This window comes from Lepus europaeus, chromosome 18, assembly GCF_033115175.1.
Source record: "Lepus europaeus isolate LE1 chromosome 18, mLepTim1.pri, whole genome shotgun sequence".
Lineage (NCBI taxonomy): Eukaryota > Metazoa > Chordata > Mammalia > Lagomorpha > Leporidae > Lepus > Lepus europaeus.
The window spans coordinates 13,256,413-13,274,120 of NC_084844.1; the positions used below are offsets into that span (position 1 = coordinate 13,256,413).

The 17,708-nt window shown below is 41.4% G+C and overlaps 1 protein-coding gene across 2 annotated transcripts in view; it reads right to left on the reverse strand.

Annotated features, from left to right (window-relative positions):
* The window catches only part of HELZ (helicase with zinc finger), a 176,096-nt gene that overhangs the window by 66,527 nt on the left and 91,861 nt on the right, over positions 1-17,708 (reverse strand). For both annotated transcript variants that reach the window (XM_062215686.1, XM_062215687.1), the window contains exons 18-21: positions 12,529-12,707; positions 8,988-9,106; positions 7,712-7,857; positions 6,338-6,485 (exon numbers count right to left, since the gene is read on the reverse strand). In XM_062215686.1, the coding sequence (XP_062071670.1) occupies positions 6,338-6,485; positions 7,712-7,857; positions 8,988-9,106; positions 12,529-12,707 (592 nt within the window). The remainder of the gene's footprint in view (positions 1-6,337; positions 6,486-7,711; positions 7,858-8,987; positions 9,107-12,528; positions 12,708-17,708) is intronic.

Sequence of the window (17,708 nt, forward strand, 5' to 3'; positions counted from 1 at the left end):
CTATCCTCACTACAAGGAATGGGAAAGGTGGGGCTGAGTCTACTCCAACTAGGAATAAGGAAAAAACCGGTTTCTACTTAAGGTACAAGGGGGTGGGAGGGAGCAGATCAAAGTTGGGAGATACCTGCCCTGCACGTAACAATTCCTGTCACCAGGCAACACATTGCTATTTCTCCGCTTTCTTCATACCCAGCATAAACTGTCATCAAAACACCTAAACCTGGAACAGCAGTAGGAGTCATCTTTTAAACTGTTCAAAATAAGCAGTCTGGAGATTGATCAAATAGCTTATAAGAAATTGTGAAATATTTTATTCAACCAAATCTCAGAAACTCAGAAAGAACAGTGGGAGGCCAAGGCATTCAAGCAAGGGACTTCACCACTGCCAGTGCCCCACTCCCCACCAGAACTCCAACTTACAGAACTGCCTGAACAACCAAGGTGCAGTTCCCAACTCTTTCTAGGATGAAAGAACTACTCCAGGTGGTTATGGCAGCTGGTAGACCTCAACAGACACACACACACACACACACACACACCCAATACCATGGTTCTGTGCTACAGAAGGCCTATACAGATCAACTGGCAGGAGCTGGGACATCCCTACCTCCCTGTCCCATCTTCTGCTACACTGCTCTGTACTGCAGGACAGAAGAACCAACAGTCTGCACAGCTGAGTCACAATTCCATCTTCCTGCAGGACAGAAGACCACCTGGGGTACATTCAGGCCAGGGAACATCAGCAAACCCCAACCTCTTCTGACTCGGTCACACAAGATTGACACTGAGCAATGGCAGCAGTCAGATGGTAGCATCTAGATGGCAGCATGGATCTCCCGTGTCCACATACACAAACACACACACATTCGCACCCACACATACAGCTCCTGTTTCATGGGGCAGCTGCAGGTGGGACATCCTCCTCACCCTCCCCAGCCGCTCCAAAAGTTCAGCCTGAGGAGAGGAGGAGCATAAGCCTTATAAACTGGCAATACTCTGCCCTCTGCCACGGGACTTCGCTTCCATTAAATCACACTGGGGAGCAATACATGACCCAGGGAGTTGGAAAGTAAAGTAATTGAAATGAAAATTTTACTAGCAGGACTCAATAGGACATTAAATGAATCAGCAAAAGTGAAGACAGAAGTTCTGCAATCTGAAAAACAGAGAGAAATATAAGAAAAATGAACAGGGGCCGATGCTGTGGCGCAACGGGTAGAGCTGCCACCTGCAATGCCGGCATCCCACGTGGGCGCCGTTTCGAGATCACCTGCTCCTCTTCCCATCTAGCTCTTTGCTGTGGCCTGGGAATGCAGTGGAAGATGGCCCAAGTCCTTGGACCGCTACATCCACAGAGGAGACCCAGAAGCTCCTGGCTCCTGGCTTTTGGATCGTCACATCTCCAGTTGCTGCAGCCATCTGGGGAGTGAACCAGCAGGTGGAAGACCTCTCTCTCTGTGACTCTCCTTCCTTCTCTGTGTAACTCTTTCAAATACATACATAAATAAATTTTTATTAAAAAAATGAACAAAGCCTCAGAGAAATGTAGGACAGCATTGAGCTCACCAATACATATAACAGGAAAACAAGAGGAGAGACAGACAAGAGCAGAAAAAGCACTCAAACTACAGCCAGAATTTTTCCATATTTGATGAAAAACAATAACAACATCCAAGCTCAATGAACTTCAAGTAGGATACACACAAGGAGATCCACACTCAGACGTACCAGTGTCAAAATGGTGAAAGTTAAAGGTAACACAGAATCGTGACACTAGCCAGAGAATAAATTACAAAGGAATTCCAACAGGGTTAACAGATAACTTAAAGAAAAAAAAAAAAAAAAAAAAAAACAAGGGACCGGCACCATGGCTCACTAGGTTAATCCTCCGCCTGTGGCGCCGGCATCCCATATGGACACCGGGTTCTAGTCCTGGTTGCACCTCTTCCAGTCCAGCTCTCTGCTGTGGCCCGGGAGGGCAGTGGAGGATGGCCCAAGTACTTGGGCCCTTGCACCCATGTGGGAGACCAGGAGAAGCACCTGGCTCCTGGCTTCGGATTCGCGCAGCGCAGGCCGTGGCAGCCATTTGGGGAGTGAACCAACGGAAGGAAGACCTTTCTCTCTGTCTCTCTCTCTCACTAACTCTACCTGTCAAATAAATTATTAAAAAAAAAACATGGAGGCCAGAAAGCAGTGGATACGCTAAAAGAAAAACTCAACCAACAATCTTTTACCTACCAAACCTATCTTTCACAAATTAAAGCAAAATAAACATATTACCAAATAAATGAAGCCTAAAAGAGCTCCTTAGGAGCAAACTCACAAGATATACTAAAGTTCTAGCCGAAAGCAAATGATGCCAGACAGTAATTCAAAGCCACACAAAAGTGCTGCTACAAAGATAATTATGTGGATAATGACAGTATAAAGCACAGCTCTTATTCCTTCTCCTCTTAACTGATTTAAAGAGCAATTACATAAAGCAATATGTATATAATTAGAGTAGGCTACAACTTGTAGAAATGTTTGAAAATAACAGCACATCAGTTGGTAACTCAAATCTAGAGAGACTCAGAGAAGAGAATCCAAAATAGTAAATAAGGAGGAGAATATGACAAACTGCAAATATGCATGACCCTTTCTTCTCTCAGAATTCTTAAAAGAGACAGAATTATACAAAGTAATAATTAGAAAAGTATATTGTTCAGTTTGTAATATATTTCAGTATAATATGTACAACAGTACTAGCACAGGAAGTACTAGAGAGTAACTATGTCACAGGGACCCGCACTGTGGCACAGCAGGTAAACCACCATTTGTGATGCCAACATCCCACATCCATCGCATCACAGAGTTATCAATTCAAGTCCTGGCTGCCCTGCTTCCAACTTCCTGATAACGTGCCTGAGAAAGCAGCAGAAGACAGCCCGAGTATGTGAGCCCCTGCCACCCACATGGGAGACCAAGATGGAGTTCTAGGTTCCTGGCTTTAGCCTGGCCCAGCCCCAGCAGCCATTTGGGGAATAAATCAGAGGCTGGAAAATCTCTCTCTCTCTCTGTCTCTCTCTCTTCCTCCCTCCCTCAATCAATCCATCTCTGCCTCTTTGTAACTCTGCCTTTCAAATAATTTTTTTAAAAAGTGTCTATATCTCATTGGAATTAGGTTAGTATAAATTTGAAGTAGATTCTGACAAGATATATACTGTAAGCCCCAGAGAAGCCACTAAGAAAACAATTCAAAATACATTTAAAAAAGAATTAAAAGAATTAAAATGTAACACTAGAAAACACATACTTAATACAAAAGGTGGCAGTAAAGATGAAACAGAGGGTCAAAAACTACAAGAGACACAGAAGAAAAACAAAAGTCAGAGGAAAACCCAACCATACTAAAAATAGCATTACGTACAAACAAGTTAGGTAGCATTGTAGTGCAGTGGGTTAAGCCACCACCAGCAACACAGCACCTCATATCGGAGTGCCAGTTCAAATTCTGGCTGCTCTACTTCTGATCCAGCTCCCTGCTAATACTCCTCAGAAAGTAGTGAAAGATGGCCCATGTGCTTAGGCACCTGACACCCATGAGGGAGACCAGGACAGAGTTCCAGGCCCTTGGCTTTGGCCTGGCTCAGCACCAGCCGTTGTAGTCGCTTGAGGGAGTGAACCAGTAAATGGATCTCTCTTTCTCTCCCCCACTATCCCTCTACCTTTCAAATAAGTAAAATAAAATCATTTTTTAAAGCATGGATGGATTAAACAATCCAATCAAATGGCAGATACTTTTAAACTACATTCTTTAAAAAGAGAAGAAAACCCCAAGATCCAACAACATGCTAACAGGAGAACAGCCTTAGATCCAAATCCACAGAAAGAAGCAATAAGGTTGACATGGCAAACTCTAGAAACTACAGAATCTCCAAACATAGCAGGCATTTTCCGCTCTGCCTCGGGTCGCAGCACACCTGACAGACTCACTTCTCATACCTGCACCTGCACGGCCTTGTCTGCCTCCTACTTAGACTACCTCGAGGTGACTTGTTTCCATTGCTCCTCCCTTCAGACCGAAATTCTCAGAGAATCCTATCTCAAAGCTTCTTATTTAAATCTTGCTGTGTTTTCCAACTTGGCATTAAAACCGAGACCATTTCATTATTGTGGGATATGAATTCCCAACCAAAGAAGAGGAGGAGATGACCTTCCTCACTCTCACTCCACCATCTGAAGCAAGTTCCGATGATGTACAAAGCACGTGACACAAAATTTAAAACACGCTTCCTAAAGTAAGAATTACACACGGCAAAAAAGCTATCTGTACTCCTTCATCTTCAGGTTCTTTAATTTTACTTTTAATTCCTACCTCCATTTTAAGTTCACTTTGATTACAAGCTAAGACTTCATAACAGTGAATTTTAAGCTGTTCTTGAACATCCTCCTAAATTTGTCAGAATCTTTATAAAACAAGGGCTCTCATTTTTTTTCCCCATCAATGTAACTGGTACCTCTTGTGTTGCTTGCTTTGTAAAAAAAAAAAAAAAAAGAAAGAAAGAAAAAAAAAAGATTTGAATTCCACCTTTGAATTACATATCATTAAGGAAAGTCCAGGACTTCGAAAAATACTACTGTCCAAATATGCCTACTCTCATGTCCACATATACCGAAAACTGATACTCAGCTGCAGTGGACAGGATTTGCTTGTGCCCGTTGTAGAGAGGGTCCCTGGGGGCAATGTGTCCTAAAACATTTGGCTGCATTAGCTCATGAGGCCGGGGAGAGAGCCGAGCAGCCATGCTCTGGTGAAACTCGAGACAGCATGAAATGTCTCCAAAGTTACATGGTTAATATTTAAAGGTCACACAAATGTGGTCTTTGTGGTTTGTTTTTTTAACAATGAAAAATCACATTTTTCCAAAACCAATTTCTGAGTGAAATGGACAGTCCAAGCAAATGCATTTTATCCTATGGCTAGCAGGCTTCCTGGGAAACACGCCATGTCACCATGAAGGGAACACGCCACGTCACCGTGAAGGGAACACGCCATGTCACCGGTGAAGGGAACACGCCATGTCACCGTGAAGGGAACATGCCACGTCACCGTGAAGGGAACACGCCATGTCTCCGTGAAGGGAACACGCCATGTCACTGGTGAAGGGAACACGCCACATCACCGTGAAGGGAACACGCCACGTCACCGTGAAGGGAACACGCCACGTCACCGTGAAGGGAACACGCCACGTCACCGTGAAGGGAACACACCACGTCACTGTGAAGGGACAAATCAGGCTGAAGGACTGAGCTTCCAGCAACCAGCAACCTCGCCTGGGGCTCAGGCCCAGCTCTGACCCCCGATGTCCCAGCAGGACCACCAAACCTTCCAGATTCCAGGCCCAGCCTCCCACTCCCTACCACGGCCACTTTCCAGGACTGACTCCAAAAACAATAAACGAGGATCCTTAGAGTTAATTTCAAAAGTTTACCTTTTCCTAAAATTAAATGGCACAGACTAAGTAAAATGTCAAGTTTCTTTGCCCTTGCCTAGGATATTTATCTAGTGAGTTCTGATGATTTTCTTGTACTGACTTCTAACTATGGGCTTCCAAACCATTTGTTAAATGCAGGATAATCTACAATAAATAATGGAAATCATTTCTTTGTAAACAAAATGAGTAAAGCATGGAATGCAAAGGTGGTAGGGATTTAAAGTCATTCCCCTAATGGCCAACCATGAACCCCTCCCTCCTCGGGTCTCCTGGGGTCAACTGTGTCGGCCACAACCTTGGCCCCAGGGCTGCTGAGCTCGTCCCTAAGGACTTCACCATGTTTTCTGGGCGCTGCCTGGCCAGACCCTTCACACTGTACATTCTTCTGAACTTCAGAAGCCAGAAACGGAGAGAGAACTGTGTGAGCTGGAGCATGTAATGGATAGCAACATCGTTATCCAGTTCTGTGGGATCTCCTCGGAGCACAGGATTCTGCAATTCAGGTTTCACCCATTAAAAATGATACCGCATTTGAGAATGTACTACAAAATTTAATTAGTCAGTCTCTTTTAGATGCCTGACAATAATTATCTATCAGAGAAGAATGCTGGCTTTTCTTTCAAATGAAGTCATGTATTTTGTGTTTTATCCCAAGACAAAAAGTAAATCAGTTTTTGTTTCCCACAGGAGATTCATCTTAACAAATCAATGTCATACAAAAAAGAATAAACTTTACACCATTTTCATGTTAATGAAGTCGATACATGATAAAATGTCAACCCAAATTTTAGAAACATGCTCAACAAAACCATAGTATGTAACTGAGAAAATTGCTCAATTTTCAGAAAAAAGTAAGGTACCTCTGCATTATTGTAAAAAGCTGTGCTGTTTTTCTCTTGTACGTCCTCCCCTCGTGCTGTAAAGAAAGTCAATGGGTAGAAATCCTTATGTGCTGGCTGCTTCCCACTGGCCATCAGTTTACCCTCATAGAAAAGCTCAGAAGTGTAACTGCAGAAAAAGAAAAAATGGGGGGAAAAGAATAATCTATCATCAAAATGAATTTTACCCATAAAAGAGATCAGTCACTTCTTAATAATACTGCTTTATGTCCACGATTAATTTTAGTCCAAACATCTGGTATCTGTGATTCCAAGAACTTCTCCAAAAGTAACCATAACAAGAACTGCAAAGCAGGCTCTGGTAAACCGTTGTTAAATGCATTGATTTTGGTAAGGTACAAAGCCAGAATATAGAAAGAAAAAGGAGAGAAGATAACAATTCAACACTAGACGAGAACTTTGCTCCAAGAGGGAATTTCTAGGTGGCATACTTTCATGGTTAATACATATTTTTACCTATGTGTATCGTCTACATGCAAACACACAGATGTACAGACACTGGAACAATGCACACAACCAGCAGACAGACAGGTCTTGAACTGGGAAACCAAGCATCCTTCACTGAAGAGCACAGCCCTCCGGGACTTGACTCACCCTGACTATAGCCGCCTACTGGCAGTGATAAAAGAGGAACCACATTTCAGGATTTGGGATACTGATAAAATTAAAACTATACTATTTCTTTCAAAGAAACCTAAACACTGTTTCACAGGACTTACACAATCTGTATTAATTAATTATACTAAACTTTAAAAACTGTCAGCTTCTGGTAAGGGTAGCAACTGGCAAGTTGCCTGCAGCATCCCTCCACAGTGCCGCGGCTGTGCTATCTCCTGACCTGGATGCTGGTTACACACAGGAGGCTGACTCGTCACTCAACTGTCACTTACAACACATTCATTTTTATACATGCACACTATATTTAATAGAATCTTTTCAAAACTTACTGATAAGTTTCACAATGTTTCTCTCTCCCTTTTTTCTCTCCTTTCTTACTTTCTTTTAAAAAGGCTTCCTTACAGAACTCAGCCATAGACACATAAGCAAACCACTATATGGTTTGTCAATATATTTGTTTATTACAGCATGTAGTTTTTCATGATTCTATACTCAGTCACAGAAAAAAAGATATGTTATGGCTCGTAGAACCTAAAATCTTAGTTTCAAGAATTGCCCTATGTTGTAGAAAATACAACTCTGACTTGTGAAGGGTTTTTTTAAAGACATAACATTAAATATAACTTGCAACAACACGGACACCAAACTACTCTTGGGAAAAATCGGTGCCTCCCAGCAGACCACGGAGAGAGTCACAGAGGGGACGGTCACACCCACTTGATGATAGCTTCATGGGAGCGGTAGTTCTCGCACAGGAGGATCCTACATGGAAACTCAGCAGGGTAATGCTCATAGAGTCGATCAAGTAACGAAACATGAAGGTTTCTCTCCCTGGCAAACTCGCTGTAAACAAAAGGACTGAGCTGTAACAGACAAACAGAGAATATTTGACTAAATATACAAACAGCATTTTCAACCAGCTTATAAAAACCACTCTGCTAAAGCTTCTGATGTACTAAATCTCCTCATGCTGAATATTCAAGTACGAAAGCTCAGTGAGGTTTTCCATGAACAATGTTACTACTGTAAACAACTACACAGAATGTTCTTTCATCACAGTATACAAATACCAAGCTAGAGTTTCTACACACAGGTTAAGAAAAACCTCACCAGGGGCCAGCAATGTGGCATAGTGGGTAAAGCTGCTGCCTCCAGTGCTGGCATCCCATAGGGGCGCCAGTTCAAGTCCTGGCTGCTCCTCTTCCGATCCACTCTCTGCCATGGTCTGGGAAAGCAGAAGATGGCCCAAGTCCTTGGGCCCCTGCACCTACGTGGGAGACCAGGAAGAAGCTCCTGGCTCCTGGCTTTGGATTGGCACAGCTCCGGCCGCTGCAGCCAATTGGGGAGTGAACCAGTGGATGGAAGACCTCTCTCTTTCTCTCTCTGCCTCTCCTCTCTCTGTGTAACTCTTTCAAATTTAAAAAAAAAAAAAATCTTTAAAAGAAAAACCTCATCCAACATAACAAAAAACTATTTCAGTAACTAAAATCAATTATTTCAAGTGTTGTTATAGTAAAACATAAAGTCTATGACTGAAAAAACAAATATTGTTAATAACTAACAAACAACCATCTTGATCACATGAAGTATAAGGAGTCATTCTTAGTTATGCCTTCTACCACTACAAAAGAAAATTAAACTACTTTGGGGGCGGGTGTTATGGTGCAGGTAAGCTGCCCCTAAGACACTCCTATCACATACTGGAGTGCCTGGTTCAAGTTCCAGCTACTCAATTTCTGATCCAGCTTCCTGCCAATGCATCCTGGGATGCACCAGGTGATGTCTCAAGTACCCAGGGTCCTTGCCACCCACATGAGACCTGGACTGAGTCTCAGGTTACTGACTTCAGCCTGGCCCGGCCCTGGCTATTGTGGGCCTTTGGGGAGTGAACCAGCAGATAGAAGATAGCTCTCTGTCTCTCTGCCTTTCAAGTAAAATGAAATGTACATATAACTAAAAGTTACTTCCATAGAGTGACTCAGAGGACACTCACCTGCATGTGATCACCAGCCAAGACAATCCGAGTGTTTTTAGTTGCTAATGCTAGAGGCATAATGGTTTCACACTCCATGGCCTGGGCAGCTTCATCTAATAGAATATGCGTAAAAAACCCTAGAATGTATGGTGCAAACACAATAAAGCATATTACAGAAGCCATAAAGGTAGAAGTGGCTGTTTTCTTTTCTGCTAAGGAAAGAACTCAGTTGGCTAATCTAAAAATTATGAGTGCTTTTAAAATCTATCCTCAATGGGGACAATCACCAATTTATAAAATTACTTTTAAAATACAGGTTAAAAAGAATAGCTATTTTACTCAATAACAGACATATAAATGCATCAGGTGCCAACAACCCCAAGACTAACAGTTGAATCAGAAAATGGGGCCAGTGCCATGGCGCAGCAGGTAAAGCCACCACTTGCAGTGCCTGCATTCCATACAAGCACCAGTTCAAATCCTGGCTGCTCCACTTCAGGTCCAGCTCCCTGCCAATACACCTGGGAAAGCAGCAGAAGGTGGTTCAAGTCCTTGGGCCCCTTCACCCACAGAAGAGACCCAAAAGAAACTCCTGGCTCCAGGCTTCACGTTAGCCCAACTGCAGCCACTGTAGCCATTTGAGGAATGAACCAGCAGATGGAAGATCTCTCTCTCCTTCTCTCTATCTCTCTCCATCTCTCTCTCTCTCTACTTCTCTGTAACTCTTTCAAATAAATAAATAAACCGTAAAAAAAAAAGAAAATACAGAAAAGATTATAAAATTACAAGATAGTGGCTTTTGACCAAAGAAGGGCAACTAAAAACTGACAGCCCCAAGGCCCTGTTACTGCTTACTTGCTGAAAACCAAGAAATAAAACAACGGTAGTTCATAAGTAACTTAACCCTAAACCTGCATATTAGACATTAAAATAAAGAAAATTATACCCAAAACCTAATATAAAGGATAAAGCTACAATCCAACTTGGACTGAAAAAGCCTATTTTATTTGCAAATTTACTGATTTGATTGTTCAGGCTCTATATAAGTATATATATAACTTTTTAGTCTAAGTCCTGACTCTGCTTAAAAAAAAAAACTAGTGACTGATGACAAATGTCAAAAATGTACATTATCATCAAACGCCACAGCTGCAAATACCTACAGCAAGAAAGGTCCTATGTTTTGGTCACTGTTGCCACTTACACCAAGGCACAGGGTTGTAGGTGCAGGAAGAGGAAAACCCTCTGACCTTAAGAGGTACGAAGGAGGTAAAAGCCTCCTTGGTATTCCAATGTTGAGAAGGAAACCACCCCCCATTACCAATTCACAGGGGTAGAGAGAAAGGTGTTCTCTTTTTACAAGGATAACAACAAGACACAAAACAAAAAGGTATAAATCCTCTCATTGAGTCCAGTGCCATATGGATTATCAGTTGCTATGCGCTGGCTCAGGAACCTAAACTCTATTTCTATGAATTTCAGAATGTTCCAAACAAGCTGTTTATACAATTTTCGGACACAACCTGTTTTTAGGTTGGGCACTTCCTGAATTCCTGGTTGGCAGGTATAACTGTCATCATCATCACTCAAACAAATAGCTATGCTGACAGTGTGAGCAGCAGCAACTGTCGCTCATTTACCAACAGTGGCCCAAGCATGATACAAATGCACTTTTCTCCCTGTAGAAGAAAAAATGTGCTTTTGTCCTAAGACTAATTAAGGAAAATAACTACATAAGCATAAGAACAAATTGGAAGAACTTAGAGTAGTGAAAAAAATCTGTTTCCAGTGGATAACATTTTAATTAAATAGAGCAAGGCTCACATCAGGAACTGAATGAATCATGAAACTGGTATGATTGTTGCTTAAGCTAGAAAAAGTAACTTGAATGAATCAAACTGACTAAGCCTGGGCCTTGGTTTTCTTATTTGTAGAATAACCCTCAACTGAGTTGATAGGAGAATTAAATGAAATAAAAGCTTAAATAACACGCAGAACAAGGAATCTGGTGATCTCCCAGGAAGGATTTCTCTGTCCCTCAACTCCTCGGTCTGTCCTTAACTCTTTCTCACAAAGCTGTCTCACATGTTGGAGGTTTTCTAATCGGCGTGGTACATATTCAGAGTTTAATCAGAGAGTAGTGATACTGACTGTTAAGTAAACATACCAAAAATTTAAATTTCAAATTAGGTGTTATTCCATTCAAAGAAGCCACTTGGGACAAAACAGAACTCATTCCACTGCTCAAGACATTTTTATTAACATCAGCTGTTGTGGTTTCCCGCACCAGCCAGCTATGTGCTGCATGCACAAGAAAATTAGTCTCTTTAAATGAGAGGCATGGCTCTCTCCCTCTCTCCTTTTTTTTTTTTTTTTTTTTTAATCCCTATTGGTATTGCTCCTCAATTTAAAAAAAAAGGACTGGCCATCATTTCTTCAGTTAAGGTAAAGTTTTATCAAGGGCAACAAAGTGCCTATACCCTGGACTGAGTCTAGAAGGGGAACAGGACAGCATCTCCCTTCCAGGGACTCAGAAGAATTTGCCACTGGCTCTGAAGGCAACCCCAAAAGGAGATGGCAAACAACAAAACAAACAAAAAACTATGTTGAACAACATCAACAATCATAATATGGCAGCAGTAATAAATAAGAATTCTTCCAACGCAACTACATTAAAGTAACTACTTCTGATGGTTAAGTTCTGCTTTTATTTGTCAGAGTTTCTTTTCATCTTGTATCTGTATTTTATAGAACATTGGCTTGATTTTATATAGTTCCTCTACTTAAATATAATAACTTTAATAACATCAACAAAAATAATCCTATCAAGGGTCAGTGTAACATAGGAGGTTAGGCCATCAACTACGATGCCAGCATCCCATAAGGGCACCAGTTCAACTCTCAGTTGCTCCACTTCTGATCCAGCTTCCTGCTAACAGGCCTGGGAAAGTAAGAGCAGATGACCCAAGTGCTTGGGACCCTGCCACCCACACAGGAGACCAGGATGGAGTTCCAGGCTCCTGGCTTTGGCCTGAGTCAGCCCCAGCTGTTGCAGCCACTCAAAAAGTAAACCATCAGATGGAAGATCTTTCTTTTTCTGTCATTCTGTCTTTCAAAAAAATAAATAAATCTTTTTTAAAAAAAATCCTATGATTGTTGTGTCTACACAAAAGCATTTTAAAGCAAAAATTCAAGAAAAGTGCTTAAAAACACCAATACTGTCCAAATTTAAATTCTTCAAATGATCAATAATGCAAATAACCAAACCAATAAGAGAACAAATGAAACTGCAGTCACTAACATATCTAAACGAAAGGTTGGCAAACTTTTCAGTAAAGATCCAAACAATACACTCTCTACTGCAACTATACAACTCACAAAAGCATCCAGACAACCAGTAGGTAAATAAATGAGCAAGGCTATTTTCCATCCAATGAAACTTTACTATGAAAACAGTGAGCCAGTTTTGGCCCACAGGAGGTTTGTCAACTCCCAGTCAAACTGAATGCATAAGCCTTAAACCCATGTGCCACCGTATCTGTGCCTTGAGTCAGCATACCAGGTTCAAGGTCCAATTGACAGAGGTACTGGGAAGTATTCAATGTAACAACCACCACTCGGTGTTTAAGAATATCTTCCTTCTGTGGCATCTGAAAGGTGGAATGTGCGCTTGAGATCAAACAGTACTGATGCACAACTGGGTGGACAGTCTTCACCCAGCGATTTCTGAAATATACCCTATAAAGAAGATAATATTTCCAATTTAAATTTATGAATATCTTAATAGTATTTGACTCTAAAAATACTGAAATTGTAACTTTAAGACTACAATACCTGGAAATTAACAAACAAATCTGTTAACTATAAACACTCTACTAGATCAGAATTTAACAAGACAACTGCCAGTGTATCCACTGTGACCTCCCCCCCCCCCCCAAAAAAAAAGGCACTTAAACAGAAAATAGGAACTATCACAAAATAAATACCCAATTATGTTTATTTGTCCAGATTAATCTTAACAACAGAATGATATACATATAAGTTTTCATAAGTTTTATTTTTAACTTTAAGTTAAAAATACTCTTCTTCTGGAATTATTTTTCTAGAATATTCTTAAAAAGTATACTGAGCTCCTATTTATGCTAATAAAAATTAGTGACTTGCTTTCTTATAACAGAAATTCAGAAGTTATTTGTATTTTGCTATAACATTCTTTTTGTTCTTGTATTTAAATAAGCCTCTGTCTGAGGTTCTGGAAATTCAGTAATAAATCTAACTTTCAAACAATCAAAAAGTCTTAAGAAAGTACATCTCTTCCATTAATCACAAAAGAAAAACATTAATAGGCCTCATGCAATAGTCACAGATTACTAAGATGGTACAAACAACTCATCCATCCATGCACCCACCTACCCACCCATCCACAAAAATCAAAATCTCCCTGGTGTAGACCTACCATGCCCCAGCAGGTTGAAAGGGCTTGTGAGCAATCCTAAGAGCTTTAATTTACTCTGAATTTAAGGAAAGGCCAACAGAATCTAACAGGGCAGTCACATGACTTATTAAAGGACCATTCCGTTCCTCTGGGCAGAATACCCTGGAGGGAGAGAGTGGCTGTGTCCTGGTAAATATTTAATAGCAGAGGGAGAGGGCTGATTTGTTTGTTGCTTTCTGTGGTGTAAAAACTGCTTACTCCCATGGCCAATTTCAAGCCAGGAGCATTAATGTCACTGAACATGAACTTGGGAAGACATGCACATGCTCAGTTCTTCAAGCCAGTACAAGGTGACTCCAATGCAACACCGAGTACGACAGAAGCACTGGCAGGAGGTTGAAGCAAGAGACCAATCAGGAGGTTATTGTAAGGAGCTGGACAATGAAGATGGCAGCTTGGACTGGGTGGTAACTGTGGAGGTACTGGTCAGATTCACTAGACATTCTGGAATAGTGCCAAGAGAATTTACTGATGACCATGGACTCTAAGAGGAAGGATGATTCCACACCTTTCAAACTGGATGATGATAGTGGTATTTACAAAGATGGTGAACGAATCTGGAGTAGGAGTAGAGAGTTCAATTTTGGACTCAGTACACATCCAATGAGAGTAGGGCAATAAATAAGTCTGGAGTTCAGAAGAATGCCTGGGCCAAGAAATATACAATTAGGATAATATTGAACCTTGAGACTAGATTCTATCACTTGGAGAATAAGGAGAGAGAAAACTAGTGGAAGGAGGAATGACTGATGAGGAACTCCAACATTAATAGGACTGGAAGAGAGAAATACAGTGAAGACGACTGGGCAGGAGCAGTCACTAAAATGGGAGAGAACTCAAGAGAGTTGCAGTACTGAAACAAAATGAAGAAAGAACTCAAGAGAGAAACAGAGAGGAGAAAACTATGTCAAGTGCTGCTAAGAGACATAGTAAAATGAGGAATGCTCACCACACTGAACAGCCAGAAAACCATTGGTGACCTCAGTATGTTTTCAGAGTCAAAGTAAAGCTTAAGAAAGAAAAGAGGAGAGAGGAGTGGAGCCAGGGAGTGCAAAGTTTCCGTCAATTTTGCTTAAGGGATACAGATGGGGACAAGGCAAGCTTTGTTTTGTTTTTCTCACAACAGCAGAAGGCATATTTGAACGCTGTGGGAGAGAAAAGGACGACAGCTCACGAGTGCAGTGGTATGCCTTAGAATGGAGCTCTGACCACTGAATGAATTACAAAGATTACAGGGTGATTGTTATTTTTGTCACTGGTATTCATTTAAGAAAAATCCTTATAGCCAGGATTCAAAACTGTGTGCTTTTCCTTCTAAAGCCTCATTGCTTACTCCCAAAATGGATGTGATCATTAAAGCCCTCAGTGGTCTCAGGAAATCCAATGGGATAACTCACATGTAATATGTAGCACAATCCCACGCCCCAACAATTAGAGCTGCCTCTTCTCACGCACAGCAAGGCTGAAACTAAAAATAGCTTTTCCAAACACAGTTAATACTCAGTGTATCACACCAGTGCAAATATGCGACATCATCATGTGGATATAATCAATCAAAACAATTAAGAATTATTGTCTACTCCACTCAAAAGTACATATTGTGATAAGCATTTTATCTAAGAAGCCATCATATGAAACAAAAGGGTATTTTAACTCTGCTTTCACAAAAGTTAGAGCAGGGCAAGTTTCAGCCTGGCCTAGTGAATCAGACACCTCTTAGGATTCCTACATCCCACATCTGAGTGTCTGGGTTCAAATCCCATCTCTGGCTTCTGGCTCCAGCTTCTTGCTGATCTGTACCCTAGGAGGCAACAACGAATGGCTCAGGGAGTTGAGTCTCTGCCACCCATATGGATTAAGTTCCTCCCATCTTCAGCCCTGTTGCTGGTAGGCATTTGGGAAGTGGACTAGTGTGGATAGCAATTATCTGTCTGCCTTTTATATAAATTAATTTTAAAAAAAAAGAGCAAACCTGGTGCTTAATTGGTATACTTTCAATTAGCCTAAAATTTTACCAGCAATTTCCTTGTCTCAGTGAGCCTCAGTTTGTCACCAGTGTAGAGAAGCGAGGTTGCCAGCAGAGTAACAATCCCTGCATCGGGCTGTGTATGGCCATTTTCTCCAAACGACTAAGTGCGGGCTCACATAAAACATCTCCAGACAAACAAAAGTTCATCACAAGGTAGATGCTAATGACTATGAATCTTGGCCTACTTATCTACATACTCAATTTATTGTTAAGCAAATATTAAGAAAAACCCAGTTATGAGCCTTAGTTTCAGAACAGAATCCTACATATCCTGTAACCAAAATTTCCATTAATCTAACAGTTAACAATAAAGGTATTTTCAGATACCCAGGAACTCAAAAATACTACCTATTCTGTACTTTCTCAGAAAGGCTGAGAACACGGAAAAAAAAAAAAGAAGAAGAAGAAGAAGAAGAAAGAAGTATGTATTAAAGGGTCTGCTCCCCCAAAATAAGGCAGAAAATGAAGAAAAAGAAGAGCCTAGGATCCAGGACATGTGAGGAAAAGAAAAAGAAATGAAAGAGAAATTCCTGAGATGGAGGCAAACAGATATTAGCAAAACAAAAAACAACTTGTTCATAGAGGAGAATGAAGTTAAAAACAGGAGAGAAGTTTCTAGAAGGAAAAACAGGGCACTGATAAATTGAGAGCTTTAGACAGTAAGATTCATATTTTGACAGGCGTTTACAGAGCTCCTTAGAGTATAAAGGTCTGATCAGATGTTCAAAAAACATGAAGCAAATTTTTGAAAAAGCATTATTAATGCAAGAATAAAAGGAAATATGCATGTTTGTTAGCAAATAAGTTATAGAATCATAACAATGAAAACACTAAAACTGAAGCACTATAATAGAAAGTTAACATATGCAAAAACAAGAAATGTATATGTATATAAACATATATATTAGAAAAATGGAAGTAAATACCACAAGAAATGGCAAAGAGAATTGGAAGTATCTGCCTTTGGAAATCATGTTTGGTGGACAGTTGCTAGGTAAGAAAAAAACTCCTGGCCGGCGCCGCGGCTCACTAGGCTAATCCTCCGCCTGCGGCGCCGGCACACCGGTTTCTAGTCCCAGTTGGGGCGCCGGTTCTGTCCCGGTTGCTCCTCTTCCAATCCAGCTCTCTGCTATGGCCCGGGAAGGCAGTGGAGGATGGCCCAAGTGCTTGGGCCCTGCACCCGCATGGGAGACCAGGAGAAGCACCTGGCTCCTGGCCTCGGATTGGCGCAGTGCGTCGGCCATAGTGGCCATTTGGGGAGTGAACCAACGGAAGGAAGACCTTTCTCTCCATCTCTCTCTAACTCAGCCTGTCCAAAAAAAAAAAAAAAAAAAAAACTCTTTTGCTATCAACTTTAAAATATTAGACTTTTTATAATACTTTACGTAATATTTTTATAAACATAAATATTAACCTAAACAAAAGCTATTTAATAAGTTTAATCATTATAGAGAAAGAATATCATCAAAATTTAAATTTAATTCTCACCTAATGGCTTTTTAAAATTAAAACAATCTGGTTTCTCTTCCTTAAAAAGAACCCTCATTTAACTCCTCATATTCTTCCAACTACTGCCTCATCTCTCCTCTCTCTCCCTTCATAGCCACAGTTTTCAGCAGAAGCACCCAGGGGCTTGCAGTACCCTCAGCAGGTTAAACCACGCCTTGTGATGCTGCCATCCCACATCCAAGTGCTGGCTTCAGCCCTGGCTGCTCTGCTGCTGATCCAGCTCCCCAACTAATGTGCCCAGGGAGGGCAATGGGTGATGGCACAAGTACTTGGGACCCAGATGGAGTTCCTGACTCCTGGCTTTAACCTGGTCCAGCCCCAAAGTGAAAACCATTTGGAAAGTGAACCATGGGGCTGGCGCTGTGGCGTGGCAGGTAAAGCCACCACCTGCAGTGCCAGCATCCCATATGGGCGCCGGTTCAAGTCCCAGCTGCTCCTCTTCTGATCCAGCTCTCTGCTATGGCCTGGGGAAGCAGGGGAAGATGGTCCAAGTCCTTGGGACCTAGCACCCACGTGGGAGACCCAGAAGAAGCTCCTTGCTCCTGGCTTTGGATCAGGGCAGCTCTAGCCATTGCAGCCAACTGGGGAGTGAACCAGTGGACGGAAGATTCTCCCTCTCTCTCTGTCTCTGCCTTTTCTTCTCTATGTAACTCTGACTTTTGAATAAATAAATCTTTAAAAAGAAAAAAAAAAAGGGAGGGCCAGC